General features: G+C 44.5%; 1 protein-coding gene across 4 annotated transcripts in view; it reads left to right on the top strand.

The window, feature by feature from the left end:
* Positions 1–23,827, top strand: part of NFX1 (nuclear transcription factor, X-box binding 1) — a 106,838-nt gene that overhangs the window by 60,590 nt on the left and 22,421 nt on the right. For 2 of the 4 annotated variants that reach the window (XM_059072774.2, XM_059072772.2), the window contains exons 15-25: positions 1,569–1,648; positions 5,095–5,325; positions 6,212–6,285; positions 7,074–7,175; positions 7,748–7,789; positions 13,008–13,106; positions 13,730–13,796; positions 14,899–15,044; positions 15,722–15,826; positions 17,047–17,120; positions 17,990–18,867. In XM_059072774.2, the coding sequence (XP_058928757.1) occupies positions 1,569–1,648; positions 5,095–5,325; positions 6,212–6,285; positions 7,074–7,175; positions 7,748–7,789; positions 13,008–13,106; positions 13,730–13,796; positions 14,899–15,044; positions 15,722–15,826; positions 17,047–17,119 (1,019 nt within the window). In that variant the 3' untranslated portion in view covers position 17,120; positions 17,990–18,867. Of the gene's footprint in view, positions 1–1,568; positions 1,649–5,094; positions 5,326–6,211; positions 6,286–7,073; positions 7,176–7,747; positions 7,790–13,007; positions 13,107–13,729; positions 13,797–14,898; positions 15,045–15,721; positions 15,827–17,046; positions 17,121–17,989; positions 18,868–23,827 lie in introns of those variants that run through there. The other 2 variants (XR_010841952.1, XR_010841953.1) reach the window with 2 other exon arrangements.

Here is a 23,827-nt window from a genome sequence, read left to right as displayed (position 1 = left end):
GAAGAGAGAAAGAAAGAAAATACAGATAAAGTCGAAAGATTGAAATGAACTCATCTCTTATGTCACCTTTTAGGAATTACGCCCTGGTGTATATTTTTCAGGGCCTTTTTCCATGGGCAAAAATATATATTTGCCTTTTTTTTTCCTAAAATAAAAGTGGGATCCTAATGAATTTATTTTAACTAGATATTTTTCCCTCTTATTATTGTAATTTTAATCTCTTTCCTTATCAGTGAATATTTTTCTAGATGGTAGTGGAGTGTCCTGTTACTTGGATGGGCCATAACTGATTCAGGCAGTTTCATGTTGTTGGACATTTGTTTCCAGTTTTTCTGTGATAGACTGCTGTAGACACCAGGTAAATAGTTACTTGACATCACCTATTATCTGTCCAGTCTAGTCACTGGCTTTCCTCTGGGACCATATTGGCCCTATCATTTCATTTTACCAAGTCCCAGAGGCAAACCTGATATAATTTAAGTCACTGGGTTTGATACTTAACAACAAATCTGGCCATATGATTTAGTCTGACAAATAGACAAGCAGTTCTCAATTTTTTAAATTTAATAGAGTGAAAAAGAATTAAGTAAATTCCTCATGAAGTGAAAAGTCCCTCCTTTCCTGTAGACCTTAAGGCGGCCCTCCCAGCTTTGTTTGCAAGCCCTTGCTGTGGTGTTCACACCAGCATGAAGTTAATGTCCAAACAGATACTCACCCACTCACTTGTACTCACTTCCTTTATAGTCACTTGCAGATGTTACAAATGAAGTCCAAATCCTGCTGATTGATGTCCATAGTGAGAACTTAACTATTTATGAGTTGTTTTGTTTTAGCCTGCTTTCATTCAGCATTCACTTAACTTTTCTTGAGTGTTTCTTGTATGTCCAGCATGGTGTCAGTCATAGAGGGAGGTTCAGAGGAAGGAAAAAATAGCCCATGACCTTGAGGTTTTTCTGTTGTTTCTGAGAGGAAGAAGATGGTAGTTGAAAACATTTGACACAACCAGCCAATACATGAAGAAGGGCCAGATAGCATGGCAGCAAGCCATCTGTGTAAGAACTAAGAGGTCAGGGAGAGCAAGAGCACTCAGGGCAGGGTGTGGTCAGCCAAGGAAGGCTTTGTTGTAGGAGATGAGTTTGAATGAACTGCCTCTTCCAGGCAGTAAGGAAATTGAAAGGGGTCAGAGGAAGCATGTTAGATGAGATAACAAAGATGTCTGAACAAAAGGGAGCAGTTAGTTGCTGTGTAAGGTAGGATCAAAAGAATGACTGAGTAATGTGGACAGACCATGTGGCAGTGCCACAGGAGACGGAATAGAAAAACTGCCTCCTCTGCTTCTGTGTCTCTCGTCCCTCAGTTGGGTTTCTTTTTCTCACGCATGTTCGTCTTTCAACACTTTAATTTAAAGCCAACTACTTTTACTTTCCAGTGACCATTTTAAAAAGTACTCAGCTCTGAAATTTAAAAGTTCCATGTCATATGCCATTATAATATGTATAGTAGTCTATGTTTAAACATTATTCCTAATTTTAAACATTACTCCTAATTTTACCTTTCTCTTTCTACAGTGTATCATTCTTGTCATAGTGAGGACAAGTGTCCCCCTTGTACTTTTCTAACTCAGAAATGGTGCATGGGCAAACATGAGGTAAGTTTTCTCTCTCAAGTGTTCTTTGTTCCAACCAGAGATTTATGATTGGATTTCGTTAAGAGGGTTAGCCTCATTGTTTCTCAAAGTAAATATACTCCAAGAAGCAGAGATTTGCTGTTGCCACTTTTTTTCTTTTCTTTTTCTTTTCATTAAGGTATAGTTTGCATAAAATGAAATGTACTCTTTTTAGTGTATAAGCCTATGAGTTTTGACAAAAGCATTCGTATAGTCATGTAACCACCACCACAGTCAAGATGTGGAGCATTCATTCACCCCCAACATTCCTTTGGGCCACTTCATAGTTACTCTCCCCTTACCTCCAGGCCCTGGCAACCAATGATCTGTTGTCTGCCCCTGTAGTTTTGTCTTTTCAGAATATCACATAAATGGAATCATACAGTAGGTAGCATTCTGAGTCTATTCTGCTCTCATTGTTTATTTACTTATTTTTCAATAAATTTATTTATTTATTTATTTGGCTGCTTCGTTGCCATGCGCAGGCTTTCTCTAGTTGCGGCGCGAGTAGGGGCTACTCTTCGTTGTGGTGCATGGACTTCTCATCGCTGTGGCTTCTCTTGTTGCAGAGCACAGGCTCTAGGCTCACGGGCTTCGGTAGTTGTGGCCTGCGGGCTCAGTGTTTGTGGCTTGTGGGCTCTAAAGTGCAGGCTCAGTAGTTGTGGCACACAGGCTTAGTTGCTCCGTGGCATGTGAGATCTTCCTGGACCAGGACTGAAACCCGCCGTGTCCCCTGCATTGGCAGGCGGATTCTTACCCTGTGCCACCAGGGAAGTCTTTGTTCTCATTTTTAATCTGGTTACAGTCAAATGAAACTCAGCCAGTTGGCCTTGAGAGCATGAGCCGTGTTCAGAGACAACTTCTAGGTTAGCCAGCATGGGGAGGGGTTGCTAGTCTGGGGAAAGGTGTTACAGTGAGAATATCCCAAGAGTGAGAGTAGGCTCTCCACCAGTTGCCACCATTCCTTCTCTCTACTCCCTACGCAGCTTTCCATCCTGCCTGATTGGCCATACACCTTCCTCCAGGGTAATCGCTGCCATTACCATGAAGGACTTTCATCCTTATTCTTAGTGTCTAAGCTATATTTGGCATCGCTGACTATAGACACTTTGAAACACTTTAAAAAGATTTATTTATTTTAAAAACGCATATTCATTGTAGACAATTAAGATAATACAGTTTTGCTGTGCAGAAAGAAATACTCTTAACATCCTGGTGTATAGACTTCCAGGCATGTGTGATACACTCTTTCCCCTACTCTATGAAGATTATACTGTTTTGTAACCTGCTTTTTTTACTTTGTAACATGTTGACCAACATTTCTTGAAACTCTTGACAACTATGACAATATGCTTTCAGTATTCTTATCTTGATGGGCATATTTTTCTCCACTTATTTCCTGTCAGTGGTTCTCAAGTCATAATCCTTGGTATTTATTCTTCCTCTAAAAATCTCACTTCCTCTGAGAGTAACCATTCTTAGACATCCATGTGTCGTCTTTGTGTTGATGGACTTCAGTCAACAAATACTTACTGCGTACCTGCTATGTACTAGGTAACAGGCCAGGTTTGGGTGATTCAGAATTGAACAGGACAGGTGCCACCCCTGCCCTTGTGGAGCCTTCACTCTGAGGCAGGAAGCAGACGTGTAAACAGTCGATTATAAGTACAGTAGTGTGTGGGACTTCCCTGGTGGTCCAGTGGTTAAGACTGTGCTACCAATGCAGGGGGCTCAGGTTCAATCCCTGGTCGGGGAACTAGATCATGCATGCACAACTAAAAGATCCTGCATGCCACAACTAAGCCCTGGCACAGCCAAATAAATAAATAAATACTGAGAAAAAAAAATGTACAGTAGTTTGGGAAGTACAGAGTATTGAAGGGGATATAAGGGGCCCTTACCCAGGAAAGGTGTTTCTGGAGGAAGTAGCATAAGTAACATCTAAAGGACAGTGAGAAGATAGGCAGGTAATGTGGGGAGGGGACAACAGAGGGCATAGCATATGCACAAATTATCCCAGTGGTGGAGTAGGTGAGTGTTTAATGACTGGGAACTATATTCTACCAAAATACTGATTCCAAAGCATGTACGTCCTAGGCTTTGGGAGCCTCTTCAAGAGTACAAGTTATGGGCTTCCCTGGTGGCGCAGTGGTTGAGAATCCGCCTGCTGAAGCAGGGGACACGGGTTCGTGACCCGGTCTGGGAAGATCCCACATGCCGCGGAGCGGCTGGGTCCGTGAGCCATGGCCGCTGAGCCTGTGCATCCGGAGCCTGTGCTCCGCAACGGGAGAAGCCACAACAGTGAGAGGCCCGCGTACCGCAAAAAAAAAAAAAAAAAAAAAAACCAAACAGGTAAAAAAAAAAGAGTGCAAGTTATGTGTCACCAGAGTCGAAGTATATTCCTCATTTTGAGGGTTCTTAAAAGAATTTGAATGAATATGTAAGAGTAACCTTTGGTTCCATAGGAATAAAATTCCGGCATCTTTTTCCTGGAGTGAAGAATCCTGAATGGAGGCAATTTCTCAAGAAAAAAAAATGATTTCCTTGATCCATGGCCTGTTGCCTCTTAATTTTTTTAATGACAGAGCTGTCTAAAACTATGGAGATCATGGGTTGGGAGATGTGAGGAGAGTTGAGTAATTAATTACATAAAACAGCCCTGCAAGCAGTCTTGAAACAATGAGCCAAGGGTGCCCCCACCCCCAGGGTTTCTGTGAACTCAGTGCCCTAGCTGTTTGCAGAGGGAAAAGGTCACCTGATCCTCCCAGTTAGTCATAAAATTTTCAGAAACTCCCTTGTTATCTGGTTTCACATGCTTGTTACCCACCTTGGGAAGTTTATGTTTCAAGTCACACTCGGCTGCTAAAACAAATCCTTTTAGGTCATAACAAGCACTTTTTTTTAATTTTTATTTTTTGGCTTCATTGCGTCTTTGTTGCTGCTCGCAGACTTTCTCTAGTTGTGTCGAGCGGGGGCTGCTCTTCGTTGTGGTACGCGGGCTTCTCATTGCGATGGCTTCTCTTGTTGCATAGCACAGGCTCTAGGTGCATGGGCTTCAGTAGTTGTGGCACGTGGGCTCTAGAGTGCAGGCTCAGTAGTTGTGGCGCACGGGCTTAGTTGCTCCGCGTCATGTGGGATCTTCCCGGACCAGGGATTGAACCCATATTCCCTGCATTGGCAGGCAGATTCTTAACCACTGCACCACCAGGCAAGTCCCATAACAAGCATTATTAAATAAGGTTCAGGTTTGTTTTCTTTTCAAACTAACCTTTCAGACTTTGAAAAACAGCCTGATTTTTGTTACAGATAAAAATAACTTTTTTAAAAACATGCTCTTTTTGAAAGTTCAGAAATGTTTAAATAGGAAGTTAAAATCCACCCCAAATCCTGCATGGAGATGAGAATCTGGCTACTTCTGTCTCTCCTAGTTACGAAGCAACATCCCTTGTCACCTGGTTGATATCTCTTGCGGATTACCCTGCAGTGCCACGCTACCGTGTGGGATGCACAGGTGTCAGAGACTCTGTCACAAAGGAGAGTGTCTTGTGGATGAGGTCTGCAAGCAGCCCTGCACCATCTCCAGAGCTGACTGTGGCCACCCATGTATGGCACCTTGCCACCTCAGCTCACCCTGCCCTGTGACTGCTTGCAAAGCCAAGGTGAGTAACCCTGGCTCCTGGGGGGGCACTGACTGTGGTTCTGGGGCTGCTGCTGAGTCCAGAACTGCCTACAGTGGCACCTGGGCACACATCCTTACCAGGGGTCTTTGGTTGCAAGGAACTGCAAGTTAAGTTAACAAGAGAAGGGTGGAGTAAATTGTACAGACTTCTATCTGCCAAGCTTGAGATGGTCTTTTAATTCAGAAAGTACCCACTGCCACCTGACCAGTTTCTGTCTCCCTTTGATCAAATTCTCAAGAGAGACTGATTGTCCACTTATTCAACAAATACGTAAGTGTCTATTTTGTATAAGTTGGAATGCTGTGATAGGTCCTGGGGCTCCACCAGTGAACAGTGGACATGTGGTTCCTTTAATTAGAGGGACAGATACTAATTAATTACTCAGATAATTAACTGTGACTGTGGTAATGTCGTGAAGGAGTAGTTACCCCCTTGTAGGGGGTGCCACAAGAACATGTGAGTGAGGGACTTAACTGGTCTGAGGGATTAAGCAAGGTCTCCCCCCCGAGGAGGTGAAAGCAGAGGGATGAAGTGGAGTCGATTAGACATTGGCTGGTCCTGGGTCAAGTGTCTACCTCTGGTTCAGTGGTAAAAACTTCATTCTAGGCCTGCCCCTTCAGGCAGGATTAAGGACAGAAGTCATTCCCAGTAAGGGGCACTGTTGACTGGACACTTCCCTCCTAGCATGTCAACCACCACATTGTCAGTTTGCATGTGTGGTTAGCTCCTCCATCTTGGAGGGTAGCCACTCACTGTCTCTCTATTCTCTGCCGTGGTTTGATTTGAGAAAGGCTTTAAAAGTGAAACCTGCCCATTCACATATTTACCGTGGGCTGAAAGTTGCTACATGTTAATCTTATTTCAGATAGAGCTGCAGTGTGAATGTGGGCGAAGAAAAGAAATCATGATTTGCTCTGAAGCATCTAGTACTTATCAAAGGTTAGTGCTACTTAAATGTTAACAATTGGTGGGTCTAGATAAAGGGTATACAGGAGCTTATTGTAGGATCTTTGTAACTTTTAAGGAAGGGTTTTTAAATAAATTTTCTTGAGTCTAGTTTTTCTGGTTAAAAGAAAAAGTACTGCTTTATGTACCTTACCTTCCCTAACTTTAATTTGTGAAATAACCTTTTTGTTTCTCTCCTCTTCTCCTCCTTCCTTTCTCTCTCCCTTTTGGTCTTATGACACCATGAGATCAGAAGGGAAGATGTCCTGAAGTTGCGTGCATTGCTTCAGCGTTCCACCGCTTGGGGCACAGCCAGGACCAGGTCCTGCGCTCCAGCTGTGGTCTGGGGGGTTCTGACTGTTCTGTGAGTTGTCTTTGCAGCCTCCTGAAATCTTGGGACCTGTGTGGTCACACCGTACAGAAGTGGAGGTGTTTAGGGATGGATGGACGAATAGATGCAGAGATGCACCATGGAGATGGGACTTTAGGAGTATGCAGACATCAGATTGACTATGTTTGAATACACACTGAGTGCCTGGCATTGGCCCGGATGCTCAAGGGGGTACTGAGGAATGGATTACCTCATTTCCTATGGAGCTGCTTAGCATCTGATCGAGGAGATACCACATAAACGTGTGGATAGTTCATAATAGATGGTCTTCCAAGGCCACACAGATTGTCGAGTGGTAGATTTGCTTTGAAAGAAGTGTTCTGCGTGCCTGGTATGGGGAGGTTCTTGTGAAACTGCAACGCCTTTCTTCCCTTTCTTTTTTATACTTCAGAATAGCTGCTATTTCCATGGCCTCCAAAATAACAGACATGCAGCTTGGAGATTCAGTGGAAATCAGCAAGTTAATTACTAAGAAGGAAATTCACCAAGCCAGGTAATTTTTTAAATGTGTAGCTGTGCCTTCTTTCTCCCATTAGACTTAATTTCCAAAGGGCAGGAACCATTCATTTGTGTCAGTCTGCAACAGGAAAGCCTTGCACACACAGTAGATGTTCAACAGACATCTGATATTAAGAGACTACACCCACTCCAATGCAGTGAGTCCTACTCGGGATACAGCTAAGACCAGAGGAGGCTTTTCTGGGCCTCACTGCAGACAGTAGCCAGAGGAAGCAGAGACCTTGACATGTCCATTCCAACCCACAGGAGAACAGAGAACACAGTCGTTTGCTGTGTCAAGAGAGGGAGGTGGTGGGGCTGTCGCAGGGGTGCCGGGAACATTTTGGGGGCTGAGCAGCCAGGGGACACTCTGAATCCCTTCTGAGAACTCCTAGTCTCACGTAACTCAGAGGCCTGCACACTTGTCCTTGAGAAGGACCTCATCCAGCCATTGTTTTGGCCAGCCTGTCTGTTCTGTCTCCAGGTTGACCATCTAAGAACTTATTGCTGAGTAGGAGCTGTGAAACTTGTACCCTGACTTAATTTTTTTTTCATTTGCTTCTCAAGGCTGGAGTGTGATGAGGAGTGTTCAGCCTTGGAAAGGAGAAAGTAAGTAGTTTCAACTGCTGTTTATCTAATTGTCCTTGAGCTCTGTGAAATTAGTGGGAGGGAGCAACCCTTCAAGCAGTCATTCAGCACCTGCTCTGAGTCTTTTGCTGCTGTTGGGGAGCAGGAGAAATTCAGTCATCAAGAATCGAAGTGTCTGAGGATAAACCAGTTAGGTGATTTCAGCATATTTCTGAAACATGAGCTTGTGTGGTTTCAGGCAAGTATAAACATCACATGCTCCAAAGCATACCAATTCAGAGACTGGCAGACTTCCTGATTCCAATGGAGACAAGAGGCTTAAAATTCTTTTAATGAACTTTTATGTTGAAGTATAATATACTTCATATAGATCAGAACTATACTGATGAGTGAGTCATCACAAAGGGAATACAGTGGTGTAATCAGCACCAAGGTCAAGAGATAGAAAACTACCAGAACCCACTCTTACACTCCACCAAGATATAGCCTCTATCCTGACTTCTAACAGTTCAGATTATTTTTGTCTGCTTTTGGACTTTATGTAAATGATGAAATCATATTGTTTGTATTATTTTTGTCTGGTTTCTTTCATTACATTTGTGACATTCATTCCTGTTGTTACATGTAGCAGCATTTTGTTAATTTTCATTTCTGCATGATATTTTATTGTATTAATTTATCATCATTTATCTGTTCTGTAGTTTATAGATATATGTGCTGTTATCAGTGTTGGGCTATTACAAATAATGCTCTTTTAAGAATATCCGTATACTTGCCTTGCTATATATATGTACTCATCTCTGTTGGATATAAACGCAGGAGTAGAATTGCTGATTAATAGGGTATGCATATTTTCAGCTTTAATTGATTCTGCCGAACAGTGTCCAAAATGTTTGTACCAGTTACACTCCCATGAGCAGGGTCATATTTTCCGTTGCTCTCTGTTTGTGTCAGCTCTTGGAATTGTCAGTCTTTTTCATTCTAATCCATTTTTGTAGATGTATAACTGGATATCATTGAGCTTCTAATTTATATTTGTCTGATGACTGGTGAGTTTGAGCACCTTTTCATATGTTTGTTGGCCATTTGGATATCCTTTTTTGTGAAATACCTATTCAGGTCTTTGCTTATTTTTTTAAATTGTATCATCTGTCTTTTTCATATTGATTACTAGGAATTCTGTATATATTTTGGATATGTGTCCTTTGTTTTATATATTGTTTTCCTCACACTCCGTGCCTTCACTTTTCACTCTCTAACTGGTGTCTTGATAAACGGAAGTTTCTAATTTTAATGTAGTCCAGTTTACCAGTCTTTTCCTTAGTGAATAGTACTTTATATGTCTTGTTTAAGAAATATTTGCCTATCCTGAGGTCATGATGATATTCTGTGTTATTATCTAGGAGCCTTATTTTACCTTGCACATTTAGATCTACAGTTGACTTGGACCAATTTTTTATTTTTTCTAAGCACGGTATAAGGAGGGTTTATGATTCCATTTTTTTCCATACAAATATTCATTTGACCAACATCACTTATCAAGAAATCCTTTTCCCAGTGCTCTGCAGGGCCACCTTTGTCTTAAATCAAGTATTCATATTGTGTATGGGTTATTTCTGAGCTCATTCTATTCCATTGTGCTTTGTATCACATTATCTTAATTACTGTACCTTTATAACTGGTAGCATGTCTCTTCAAACATGGTCTTTCTCCCAGATTGTCTTGGCTGTTCTTGGCCATTTGCATGTCCATTTAAATTTTAGAAATAGCTTATCAGTATTTGCAAAAAAAAAAAAAAAAACTACTGGGATTTTGATTGAGCTGGTATTTAATTTATAGATCAGTTTGGAGAGATTTGACATCTTTAATATTGAGGCCTCTAATCCATGAACAAAGTATATCCTTCTATTTAGTCATGTTTTCTCTCAATGATATTTTATAGTTTTCTTCATATAGATTTTGTACATCTTTCAGTAGATTTTGTTCCTTGCTATTTGATGTATTTTGATGCTATTATAACTGGTATTTTTTCTTATGTCACTTTTAAAATTTAATTCTCTAATTGCTTGTTGCTGGCATATAGGAATACAGTTGATATTTGTTGACCTGTATTCACAACTTTGCTAAATTACTTATTTCTAATAGTTTAGCTTCTTTTAGATTTTGCATGTACACAATCATGTCCTCTTCTAATTTCTTTCTAATTCTTAACTTTTATCTTTTTCTTGCCTTATTGCACTGGCTAGGCCTCCAGTACAATGTTTTTTTGTTTGTTTGTTTGTTAATTAATTAATTTTATTTATTTATTTTTTGGCCGCATTGGGTCTTCATTGCTGCACGCAGGCTTTCTCTAGTTGCGGTGAGCGGGGGTTACTCTTCGTTGCGGTGCGTGGGCTTCTCATTGTGGTGGCTTCTCTTGTGGAGCACGGTCTCTAGGCGTGTGAGCTTCAGTAGTTGTGGTATGCGGGCTGAGTACTTGTGGCTCAGGGGCTCCAGAGCACAGGCTCAGTAGTTGCGGCGCACGGGCTTAGTTGCTCCGTGGCATGTGGGATCTTCCCAGACCAGGGCTCGAACCCGTGTTCCCTGCATTGGCAGGCGGATTCTTAACCACTGTGCCACCAGGGCAGTCCTCCAGTACAGTGTTGAGTGCAGGGTGGTGATAATAGGTATTTCTAACTTATCTCCAGTCTCATAGGGAAAGTTGTAAGTATTTCACCACTATGTATGATGTTTGCTGTAAGTTATTTGAGTATACTCCTTATCAGATTAAGGGGCATTTATTCAATGACTGGCAAACTTTCTGGTTCCAACAAAGATGAAAGGTATAGCTCTGTGAAAATATTAACATTTGGAGAATTTAGCTGAAGAGTATGTAGGAGTTCATTGTATTATTCTTGTAACTTATCTTTCTTTGAAAATTTTTCAAGATAAAAAGTTAAGCAGAAACAGACAAATGCAGACAAAGTGCAGTCTTGTTTTACCTAGAAGTTTGACCTTCAACAGTTGTTAACAATACCTCTTTAGGTGGCTAAATGTATAGAAGGTAATATGATGATTAATAGCACTGCCCAAATTTCCCTTGGTTTGACCCTTATGGTAACTTTGTAATAACTGCTATTCAAAACTCTTGTCCCTTAAGGACTGTAACATTGTCCTCCACTCCAAAATGTGAACTAAGAGTCCTGAATATTCCGAAATGCTGTGGTGAATACACAGAAGGTCTCAAAAACATGGAAATGCACCTTTGTGTAGTTGAGACAGTATTGGATGGTAGTTAGAGCCAGCCAGAGCTGTAGCTTAGATTGCCCAGATTTGAATCCTAGCTTCACAAATCGATTAGCAATGTGACCATGGGCAAATCACATTATCTCTCCAAGCCTTAATTTTCTTAAATATTTGGGGAAATGGTGACAATAGTAGTACCTACCTCCCTGAGTTGTTACGAGGATTATACATTAAAATTAAGGAAGATATACATAAAACTCTTGGCACAAGCCTAAACCATAGTAGATGCTCGGCAAATGTCAGTTATTGATTAGAACTAGCTGTTTCTGAAAGCCTTTTGAATTTCTCCTCGATCTTTGAATGATGACATAATGACCCTTTATGTAAGGATTCTTTCTTAAATACTCACAGACCTAAGAAAAAAAATGTGAATTGAAAAGGAAAATGCCATCTAAACCTGCAAATAGGGACCTCCCTGGTAGTCCTGTGGTTAAGAACCCACCTTCCAATCCAGGGAACATGGTTTCAATCCCTGGTCGGGGAACTAAGATTCCCACACGCCGTGGGGCAACTAAACCTGCATGCCGCAGCTAGAGAGAAGCCTGTGCACTGCAACTACTGAGCCTGTGTGCTTTGGAGCCCACGCACCACAGCTACTGAGCCCACATGCTCTGGAGCCTGTGCACTGCAACTAGAGAGAAGCCAGCAACAAAGACCCAGCACAGTCAAAATAAAAAATAGATAGATAAATAAAAAATAAAGTTGCAAATATATGCTCCATTGCAAAAATGAAAAACTGGCTGGCCATATTCATCCCACAGACATGTTTTATTGGTGTTTGTGTTTGAATTAGTGGCCAACTAATCAAAACATCGAAATATCTCCCCCTTAGGAATTCTTAAAAATTTGAAAATTAAACCTCTTAAAAAATTAGAAAATCTAGCAACAGTAAACCAAATTCTTATGGGCATGAAGCATGTAAGAGACCCCTATCTCTTTGTAAAAGAAAATTGTACTAAGTGCTAAGCTCAATTTTATCTATCTTTAAAAACAAACAAACAAAACACCGACATACATACCTGGATGTTGGTGAGGTGCCATGAAACTCACATACTGCTGGTTAAAACAGAAGCAGCACTGGAGCCCTTAGACCACAATGATCAAGGGTCTGATGTCCATACCATTGAACCCAGTTATCCCACACCTTGGAAACATTTTCCAGAAAAATAATCTCAAAAGCTTTTTGTTCAGAGATATTGTGTTACTTATAATATTGAGAAACTGGAGAACTGTTGAAGAAACCTAAATGGGATATTAAAAAAAATTTTAATATATTTAAAAAAAAGGAAAAAAAGAAAAAGAACAAAACAAGAAAAAGCAAATAAAAGAAACCTAAATGGGGACTGTTTAAGTAAATTGTGGGATATATATAATTAGAAGATTATGCAGCTATTAAAACAAGGAGTGTGAAAATCAAGTAGTAATATGAGAAATGCTAATCACATAATAATAAGGTGAAAAAAGATTCAAAGTTTTATATACACTGATAGCAACTACTTAAAATTACAGAGGAAAAATCTGAAAAGAAATACATTAAAAATAATGCAGAGCTTATGTTGTAAATGCAATTCTTTATTTTCTAAAGTGATATTAATTTTAATATTATCTGTCTTTGTATCTGATGTTTAGGTGAAACATCAGAGGAAGTCATCCCCCATTGACCGTCCCCAGTGCTTTCCCTCCCTTAGCCTTCTCTTCACCTAACAATCTTAAGTCCCCAGTATCAGCCTACAGCTTGCTCAGAACTATCTAGATCTGTCCTTTTTTTTTTGTTCTCTGAAGACAATTCAATATCTTATCCCAGGTTCTTATTCTCCTTAATAATTAGGTTTATTGAAATGAGATCATTAACGTATAAAGAATTTAGGACCTGGGGGGCAAGGGCACTCTGTTACTATGAGATAGTTTTCCTCCCCCTCCTTTCCTTTCATTTACTTTTTTCTCTCACTTTCAGGCGGTTAGCAGAGGCATTTCATATCAGTGATGATTCTGATCCTTTCAATGTACGTTCTTCAGGGTCAAAATTCAGTGACAGTTTGAAAGAAGATGCTAGGTATGTAAGTTGTTACCTACTTTCTTAATTGTGGCTTACCGGAGTGATCTTTTAAGATGTAGTAACTAATATGCAGTCCTCTGTGATTGAGCCAGTTTATATATCTATAAGGGATTATATGATGTTTCATAAAAATCCTTCTCTTGGCCTCTTAAAACTGTCCCATTGAAGAATTGAACTTGGGGAGAAAGAGTGTGTGTGTGTGTGTGTGTGTGTGTGTGTGTGTGTGTGTGTGTGTGTGTGCCCTGTGGTAGGAGTCAGGGCCCCCCAGGGGCTGGACTAGCCTGAATTGAAGGATTTCTGGCTGCATTCCACGTCTCTCTGCCCAGGTCTTAATCACATGGGTGGTCCTCACTTGGGTGGTAAAAAGTCTTATTTTCCTCCAGTCTCCTGGCCCTCTGGTGGCTAGTTCTCCTTACATCTTCCCTTTTCTCATATTTGTTTTCTTACTTTCTCTTCCTTTGTTCCATCACATTCAACCTTCTGTTATCTGACAGTTCCTGACCTCTGCAGGTTTTCTGCCCACATTGTCCACTGCCTGCACTTTACAGGCAGAGGGTGGGTAGAAGGGATTCTCAGAAGATCAGAAACAAATGAAATTAACTGGTTATTTCTCATTTCAGGAAGGACTTAAAGTTTGTCAGCGACATTGAGAAGGAAATGGAAGCCCTTGTGGAGGCCGTGAATAAGGTTGAAGTTCAAAACATCCAGCTGTACATGTCTCTAAGGCCAGCTTGATAAAAAAGTCAAGTCCCAGAAACACTGTCAGTATAAAGTAGTTATAGGAAAAAGTCACAGCTGCCTTGAGGATCCTTATCTTTCCCAAAAGCCCATCCATGATGACATCCATGGAAACCCTGTCCTGGTTCAGAAAAGATACCTGCAATAATATTAAATGTAAATAAAAATCCTAGCTCCGTGCCTAAGAATGGGTGAAGAAACTCCGGACGAAGGGGATTCAGTAGGGATACTTAGGAAGACATGCTCAGTCCTCAGATCTCTGAAGGGCTGTTGTATAATGGGACACACTGGTTCTTAATACCCCCAAAGGCAGGAGAGAAACCATTGGGCGAGGATGAAAAGTTGAATGGGTAGTGGCACAGACTCCTTCAAGAGAGTGAAGCTGTCCTGGAGGCAGCCAGCCCCTCGGTGGCTCCCTCTTCATTCAGGGGCCTGTGGGTGAGGGCAAGGTGGCTACTTTAGCTCCACATCTAGTGAAGATAGGATTCCTTCCCACCATCCCCTCATCCCCTTCCTTCCCTTCTGTTCCCACTTCCCAGCAGGATACTAACACAGAGGAGAAAATGGAACCATTGTTCCCCTCCTAAATAGGAAGCCTGAGCAAATGTATTTCTGTGCTTGCGTGTCTGTATCTGTACACTCATGATTTTTAGCATAGAATGTACTTTTTATAGGAAGTGAGATTTTCTTAAGTCTTCAATTTATTTAGTCATTTCTTGAGAACATCACTCACTCCCCAGTTACGGGCCCCACAGGAGGAACCATTGTACTGTCTGTGTAAGTCTCAGTTTACTTGCCCTCTGTTCCTCTAACCCCAGCCAACTGCTACCATGTGGCTCACAGAGGAGATGAAGGAAGTGCATCAGCCCTCATCCTCCCACACCCTCGGCTTGCTTAGCAGTCAGTGAAATGCTGTGTGCTTGTGGGCCTCCAAAACTCAGCTGTCTCTTTATTGACCCAGGCTGTTCTGGGATGGTGGGAAGGACCTCTGTGGACATATCCTGTTTCAAGATGATTTTTATCAATCAGTCATCTTTTCCCCTCAATACAGGGAAAGAATAGTAAGAAGAGCCACTGCTTCCCTCCCATGAACAGAGACCACCGCCGGATCATCCACGACCTGGCCCAAGTGTACGGCCTGGAGAGCGTGAGCTATGACAGTGAACCAAAGCGCAACGTCGTGGTCACTGCAGTCAGGTGGGTGAATCTTGCCATTACAGAAGGAACTGCTCGGTGGAGCAAGCTGGACCTGGGAAACAGGGCTGGTCAATATTTGCTTTCCTTCCTTCCTTCCTTGGAAGATGAGGTGGAAAGTCTGCCTCCGGGCCAGCCATTCTGACTGATCTAAAGGTCCAAACCAGAAAGTAAAGCCCATGCCTCAATCCCAAGGCCAGACACACCTAAAGGATACAATCCATGTCAGACCCTGAGGGCCTGGAGTGGGTACCTGCCCATCACATCTGTCCCTTTTTCCTTTGTGTCCTCCTGGCATGATGGAAACAGAAAGAATGCTGACCTGTGACTCAAGGCATCCTCTGTAAACAGTGTTTGCCATTAGAGGAAACCAAGGCAGTAGTGTGGGCCAGGAGGGGACAGTAGGACCTAAGATCACTGTCAGAACCAGGGGGAGTCGGAAGAACCTCCCAACAAAAAAAACTCAAGTGTGAGATGAGAGGAAGCAGGTAGCAGGCCCAGCAGAGGTGGGTGAAAGGGACAAGGGTTAAGCAAAGTTGACCGTGCCTGAGAGGAGACGGGTCATATCAGAGAGTGCTCCGCAGCGTCACAGTGAAAGTCTCGGACTGGATTTCCAGCTGTCTGCCTCTCTCCACAGACAGTTCTAACTTTTCAATACTTTGTGTTCTTACTTTTATTAGAGGGAAATCTATTTGTCCTCCTACCACGCTGACAGGTGTACTTGAAAAGGAGATACAGTCACGGCCTCCACCACCGATTCCTCACCACAGACATCAGACAGACAAGTAAGGATTCTTCAGCTGCTTTCCAAAGAGCCCTGTCTGTTCAGAGAAGCCAGCAGGGGCTGAATGCTCTGGGCTGCACCAGCCATTGGCGGCCTCCTTGGGCCTGGCTTTGGGGTGCTGTGTTCAGATATGTAAGGTTTGACTGAGATGTCGGACACATATGTTCATTCCAGGGGGGTCCCAAGTTTGATGTTTGTAATGCCCACTTCCCCTCCAGGGAGCACAGTCACTGGCCATAATTTCCACAGTGTAGGTGGTGACACTGGGAAAGGATTCAGTCTGTCACACTACATGATTTAGGGACATCATGTGGTCCACAACAGTTACTCTGGAGATGGAAATGGGATTCTAGAGGGGAGTTGACAGTGAAGGGGGGAACTTTCATGTTTTGCTCTGTCTGCTTATATATGGTTTGAAACATTTTTACAACAAAAACATATGTTTGTGTTTAAGGAGAAAAGAAAACCACATTGGCAAGCAGCAAATCTGGCAGGTGTTTTCTCAGACAGGAGCAGAGAGGGGTCTTCATCCCTCCTTCCTTTCCTCTCCCTTCCCAGGAGGGGGCCAGCTGCCCTGCTGTGACAAGGCCACACTGCTGGAAGTTGCTGGGAAACACAGTGGGGTCCCTCCTCCTGTTCTGGCCTTCCACACAGAAGCCTAGCAGTACCTCCTACACACAACCTCTGGGTAGGGAAGTTTGCAAGGTCACCATGAGCATCCTAGCCATCTGTGTTCCCCTGGAACTGGACGGGACAACTAGGTGTTGCCCATTGGGCACAGCCTCAGCCAGGAGCACTGGGGCCGTGTAGCTCCCCAGCACCAGCCCTGCTCTAGCCCTGGAAGCAGGCGGCCTGGACTCCCAGCAGCACAAGCTGCGTTTCCTCATGTTACTCCACAGCTGTGTCCAGTACCACCTGGGGGACGTAAAGTTACTGGCCTGTTTATGACATGCTATCTTTTTTTTTCCTTTGCTTGCTGTATTTTTTTTGTAAGACTTAATTGTGGAAAATTTTTAGAGTAGAGAGAATGTTATTAATATAATATATTAATATAAACCCCTGTGTGCCCATCACCAAATTTCAACAGTTACCAGCTCATGTGGACCCCACTGTCTTATCAAAGCTTCACATATGGTAAATCAGCTGATCCTGAACTTTCCAAGACCTGAATCTGTTTCCCCCAAGCAAGAAAAGATTGATCATTCTGTGTTTGCTTTTCAGGAATCCTGGGAGCAGTAATTTACAGAAAATAGCCAAGGAGCCAGTAATTGACTACTTTGATGTCCAGGACTGAGGTGATCAAGATGCACTTAGAAAAAAGAATGATTAGGTGGGGTGGAGACAACTTTGCCAGCAGATAAATCATGCTTGTTCCCAACTGCTTGGTGGACTCAGAGCTCACATACTGTCTTGAACTGATACATCCAAAGCATGAGTGTGTCAGAAATCCCCTTGTCCTCTATTCTGTCTGTATAAAGTGTTTAGTTTGTCTCTGACTGGACGGTCATTAGTGATTCAGTCGTATTTGCAGAGGCTCCTCACACCACCACTGTGATCGCTCTGATGATTGGGGGAACATGGGGCTTGATTTAGTCAAACCAGAATTTTAGCCTGAAAATGTCACTTAGTCATGGTCTCAGTTGTCCCAGTTATCCATCCTCCTCCTGAAAATGCCTGCAGCATCAGGTGCACCTCGTTTTTTTAATCCAAAGTGATCACTATCTTTGGAAAGACATAGGCTAACTTCTCAATCCAAAATACCAAACATTGAATTGGTACACCACAGCTGGAATCACACATGGGGTTAAACCCAGCTGTCTTAGCTGAGTCTTTTGTCAAAAATTCTCGTAGGTCTACCTAGCTGAACTTATTTTAGTGGTCCTCAGTACCATCAGTTCCAGACCTAGGAGAGGGGTCAGGTGACTTTACAGAATTCCATCTTTTGGAGTCCAGGGGAGGGCCTCTTATAGCACATCGCTGAGCCTGTGTGGTGACAGACGGGTTAGCCTATCCATTGTGGTGGTGGAGGACATAGAGCGAGCTCCTCCTTCTACCAGTTTCACACTGCAGCCTCTGTGTACTGACCAGTGCAGCCCTAACTCCTCCTCTCTGGTTGAGAAAGAGTCTCTGGGACACTTACCTTTCCTCTGTTGCTTTCTCCCAGGCCTGCAGCAGCCATATTGGCTTTTCCTGTCTCTGAGCTCTGGACCTCTGTTTGAATATTCAAAAAACCATGTGGACAGTCCAGGGCTTATGCCAGCAGCCCACTGGAGGCATTCTTCAGGCTCCTTTTAAGGCAGGTACATCAGTAGTTACATTAGTTTGACTCTCTTTGCGTTGGCACCTCTCCAGTATGGAGGCCAGACTTCCAAAGGCTTCCTTCTCCAGAACAAGCCACAAGCCCCAGAGCAACAGAAGGAGAATTGAGAAGTGACATCACAAACCTGGCACTTAATTTTACTAGGAAGAGCAGGGCTGCCCTTTGGTCCTGACCCAGATGATCTGCCTTGAAGGACATGATGTACAGCAGTGGGAACAGGTGACTGGAGGGAAGAGATGGAGAGCTACAAAACCACCTCTATCTGAGCCCATTTAGCAGAGGGTCAGTGGCACCACACCCAACAGGAAGCTCATGAGCATCTGTTACTTCTTTCAAGCAGTGAGTTCAGTGGGTGAACTGTACATTGAGAGTATCTCAAAATCAGCAGGAAGCAGGAGACCTGATCTCAGATTCCAGCTCTGCCATGTAACAGCTTGCTGCTGTTTGGTGGAGTGGAGATATCACCTAACTCACCAGGGTTGTGAGGATTAAATGAGATAACGTATATGGAGGTGCCTGGTCTGTTATAGGTGCTGAAGTTTATAGTAGCTGGAAAATACATAGGCATCTTCTTTCTCCATAATACCAGCCAAGTGAAAAATTAGAATGCTAAGCAGGCCACTTCTGCTGAATGCTTGCGTCCCTAACCATGCCAGCAGTTAGTAATCAGTGGGGGACACATACCTGAACAAATAAAATGAAATTGTTTGGACTGGCACAAATAGATCATTAGTCTGTTTATTAAAAGCTGAAGGGCTGTACCAGGAGTTTTTTGTGGCATGGTAGGAACGGATTAGCCCTCATGCTTAGGGGAAGGATCCCTGGATGGGGAACAAAAACAGAAGGAAGCATTTGAGCTGAGTCTTGAGATGGTAGACTGCCATTTGTAGGAGAGAGGCATGCTGAGTAAAGGTAAAAGGCATGAGACAAGCCCAGGGCTGTGGTTTGTGGGAGGTTTGAGGAAGGATTAGTTGTCCAGAGGGGGCAGACAACTGGAGAGACAGTTGTTAACCTGGAGAGGTAGACAGGGGTCAGTTTGTAGAGAGCCACCGGGAGCCACTGAAGGATCCTAAGCAGAGAGCAGCATGGCTGGATTGATGACCTAGGACAGGAGTTGGTAAAGGTTTTCTGTAAAGGGCCAGATACTTGAGACTTTCTGTTGTGGCTACCCAACTCTGCCACCGTTGTGTGAACACAGCCCCAGATAGTACATGAGGGGATATGAGCATGACTTTGTTGTAATAACACTTTATAGACACCAAATCAGAATTTCATAGAATTTTTACATGTCCCAAAATAATTTTATTTTTTTCCAGCCTTTTAGAAATTTTTTTTAAAAAAACCAACATTCTTAGCTTTTGGGTTGTTCAAAAACAGGCTAGATTTGGCCATGACCTTAGTTTTCCCACCCTGTTCCTAGAACTGTTACTCAGGCAGAGTGTGTAAAAGGGATTGGAGGGCTAACTTTGAGTCAAGAGACCCAGCCAAGAGCTGCCAGAGTGATCCAAGTGAGAGGAAGAGGGTGGTGGGAGTTGCTCCTGCAAAGAGGGAAGGGGTTCAGGAGATCCAGGAGGTAGGATAGGCTGCCGGGGTTCAGCAGGGAGCTAGCCCCCCTTGGATCACCAAAGGGAACTCAGACCCCTCAGCAAAGGGAAGCTGTTTCTCATGTGTTTGGTGGATTCTTCAGTAAGCAGTGGCTTTAGACAAAATTTTACCCATCAAAGTAAATTACATTTAGTGTGGGCTAAAGGGAAAGACACTTCCACCCCTTACATGAAGGGAGCCAGTGGGCATCAGGACCCTACTTTTGCTCCCTACGAATCTGGTGGTATCTTCCTGCCCCTCCAGCCCCACAGTCTCCTCCAACAGGAGTTTCTTCATGGGGCCAGAGCTTTCCAGAGGCCAAGTTCTTAACTCTGGAATTCCCTCTGGTTTGTCTAACAGGGCTGGCTCCTCTCAGCAATGGTACAGTCTGGCATGTGGTGGGAGGTTGTGTGCAGGAAGGAGATGAAAGCAGCCCTCCTAATTGCAGGCTCTGTGTGAAGCCGCTGTGGATCCTGTCCTGGACAGGGCCTGTCCAGGCCGGGGAAGAGGCCAGGGGAGGGGAAGAAGGAATGTCAGTCTTGTGGGGGAGATGCAGAGTCTCAAACACTGGCTCCTGAAGTTGAGGTCTGGGGGAGTCCTTCCCATGTGGTGCCGGCCTTGCTTCATGCCTGAGAGCCTGGAGATCTTGTTCTCTAAGGAAAACCTGCCAGTGTGCCTCCCCTTCCAGAACTGGAGAGGGTTGGCCAGGCCAGGCCAGGCCAGATCTTCCCCTTCACAGACCTGCCTTCTTCATCAGTCTCCTCACTCACACACCTGCCACAGCCATCGGGAAAGTTCTACCTCCCAGACTCACCACGTGGCCTCAGCACAGGTGTCCCATACCATCTCCCGTGGCCTTTGAGAGCTCACAGATTCCCCAGGACATTCTCTAAGCCAAACCAACCCCAGTCTAGAAAGGCCTAGCCAGAAGGGACAGGGCTCTAAGGGCTGTGTGTCAGGCCAGAACTGGAATCCAAGCCTTGGGTTTCCCAATCTAGGCCAGGAGGGGCTGCGTCCTCAGGAAAGGGGGAGCTGTCTTCCCCACACAGTTCCCTTGGAGTCCTTCCCAGTGGTTTAGGCTGCCCTCAGCCCCAGGTTTCATGCACACAGCCTCTTGGGAGACCCTGCTGCAGAGAACTCGGCTGAACTGCCTGCACCCTCAATTGGCTGCTTCAACTTGCTCTGTGCCTGAGCAGTTTGCTTCCAGTGTCCGGGCATTGATTTTCCCACCCGTCAGCTGGATGATAGTTCCTGCCTCCTGCCCCGAGCCTTTGGGAGGGTAGTGGGTAGGGAGGGTCTCCCAGTGTCATGTGGCATCTCAGCATGGTCAAGCCTCTGGAGCCTGTCCCAGGACTGTCTCTCAGGGCATAGGGAGGGAAGGAACAGAGCAGTCATGAAGCTGCTCTGGCAAGGTCTGGGGCATTCAGTCAACTCCCCCCTTACCCCCCGCCTACCACAAGCCTACCACATGGGGGAGGGAGTCAGGGGTCTTCACCTACCCACACTTTCCCAAGAATTTCTAATAGAAGAATAGCTTCTAATAGCTTTTGAGCACTTTTGATAAACCAAGCACTGTGCTCATCTCTTTTACTCCTCAAAGCCCCATAAAGTATGTATCCTTATTTTCCCGATGAGGAAACAAGGTTGGAGAAGTTAAATCACTTGCCCAAGACCACTCAGTGAATTGGGGATCTGAAATTCCTACCAGGTCTGACCCCAAAACCTGTGTCCTCCCCACTCCACGGGTAGAGCAGTGGCAGCTCACACAGCTCATCCTGGAGTCCCTAAGACTGCGTGGCCCAGCAGGTCAGGACAAGTGGGAGGGAAGCCTATATACCATGTCCCAATGTAGAGAATACCCCCAGAAGATGAGACCTTTTCCTATGGTGGCCACGAGGGGGCAGTGTGTATCCCCAAACCAGGAGCCTGGGCATGGGGCGAGCAAAGTACTTATACTTTGCCTCAGGAAAACACCCTTTAAAGCTTTTTAGATGAGTATATAACCAATATCTTTTATTACCTTTTCATCTCTTTTTTTCATACTGTTTTTTTCTCTGGTTATTGATAGACACAGTATTAGGCACAGGAGGAAAAACATCCCAGGCAGAGGGAGCAGTCGTGGCGAAAGGCTCAGTGGTAGAAACATGCCATATGCACCTTCAAAGGACAGCAGAGCCACCAGGCCAAAAGGGGGTGAATAGAGGAGAGAGTAGCAGGGGCCTTGGGGTCACTGCTTCGGGCAGAGGAGTGAATGATAAGATCTGGCTCATTTTTGGAAAGTATCATCCCAGCTGCTGTATTGAGACTAGACTGTAGGGCTGAGTCAGAGCAAGCAGAGAGGCTGGGAGAACAGTCAGACGACCACTGGTGTAATGCTGAGGTGGTTGGATTCTAGATATAATTTGCAGATAACACCTATAGGATTTGCTGACAGCTGGCATGTGGAGTGTGAAAGGAGCAGAAATGACTTCAAAGTTTGGGGCCTGAGCAATGGGAAGATTGAATTTGCCATTTGCTGGGATAGGAAAGAGTGTGGGAGGAGCAGGCTTGCAGGATGAGAATCTGTCCAGTAGGCGGTTATCTGTGGGAGTCTGAAGCTTGGAGACAGGATTGAGCTGGAGATCTCATTTGGGGAGCTGTTGGCATATAATGGTATTTAAAGGCTGGTGAAATCATTTTGGGAGGGAGGGTGAAAGAGAAGAGGTCCAAGGATTTTGCCCTGGGCACTCTGTCATCCAGAGGGCAGGGGGCTGAGGACAGGGCAGGAATCAGAAATTGCCAGAGCCAGAGCTGGGGCCTGAAGCTGCAGGACTCAGTGGTACAGGGAAGTGCTGTGGAGTGAGGGTCTCTAGGGCTTTTTTCCACGTTGCCCAGGAGGGCGTGAGCTTCCCTCACTTGCCCTGACCATCTGAACCACCTGAAGGAAGGAACCGGCTTCCAAGGCAGAGGTCAGTTAAGGCCCCAGAGTGTTCGGGCTCCCGGGGCTCTGGGAGATCATGGGCCTTGGCTGCTTCCTGCTCTTTATCCGTCTCTAAAACATGGGTGCTCCCCAGGGCTCCATCGTTTCTCCCTGGGCACCTCATCCAACTGCAAGCCTTCAGCTACCACCCTGGGCTTCAAAGCTCTTTCTCTAGCCCAGGCTCGTGCCTTTCCCACGATGTCCCACAAGTCCCTCTAATTCAGCACATCCAACCTCTAGACTGTCTCCTGTGTCTCCAACCAGTCTCCACCATCCAGTCTCCCCTGCCTTGGCACTGGGCCTCTGTTAGGAATTTATCTTTGGTCTAATGTCCCCTAACCTGGGACCAGAGGCCAGGACACAGGTGGAGGATTATGGCGGAGCAGTGAGGGCAGGAACACATTCTTGCTGGCCCTGGCAGGGCTGTTCCAGGTGCCTGTTGGAACCCTGATCTGAGGAATCCTTTTCATCAGCCAACAAGGGTTTTGTTGGGTCCCTGGAGGACTCAAAGGCTCAGCCCTAGATTTATGACCTCATCTGTGTGCCTGGGCATACCTGGCTCTGAACCGTGTGTCTCATCTCTCAGCCTCTGAGCTCCATCACTCACCCAGGCCCCCAACTGAGCCCAGAGCATCCCCTGCACACACCCTCCAGCACCTCCCCCCACCACCTTGGCTCCTGAACACAGACCCAAGAGGAGACCGTGAACTCTGGTAAACGTGTTCCATCATAGTGGAATGCTGATGGCGTAACAAACCTGAAGCACCTCATTCCTCTGGACCACATGACCCCCATTTTGCAGATGAGGAAACTGAGGCCCAGAGAGGTTCAATAACCTGCCAGAGCTCGGTAGGGGGCACTTGAGTGTTTGGGCTTTTTTTTGTATTTAGAGATTTTGTTTTTTAATGTTTTACTGTTATTTTAACTGTACCTGTATGTTTTATACATATGTTTACAGAATATATTTCACAATTTAAAGACCAAACAAAACCCGGCAGAGATCATATCAACAATGGACTGGAATACCTACTCTGTACCCCTTACTGAGCCAGCCTCCCCAGCTCCCAGATTCCTTGGGTGTCAGGTGGGCGTGGTGACATGAGGACCCCGAGACGGTGTAGAGTGATAACAACACGCAC

The sequence above is a fragment of the Kogia breviceps genome, chromosome 8 (genome assembly GCF_026419965.1).
Source record: "Kogia breviceps isolate mKogBre1 chromosome 8, mKogBre1 haplotype 1, whole genome shotgun sequence".
NCBI lineage: Eukaryota > Metazoa > Chordata > Mammalia > Artiodactyla > Physeteridae > Kogia > Kogia breviceps.
This window is presented reverse-complemented; position numbering and strand designations above follow the sequence as displayed.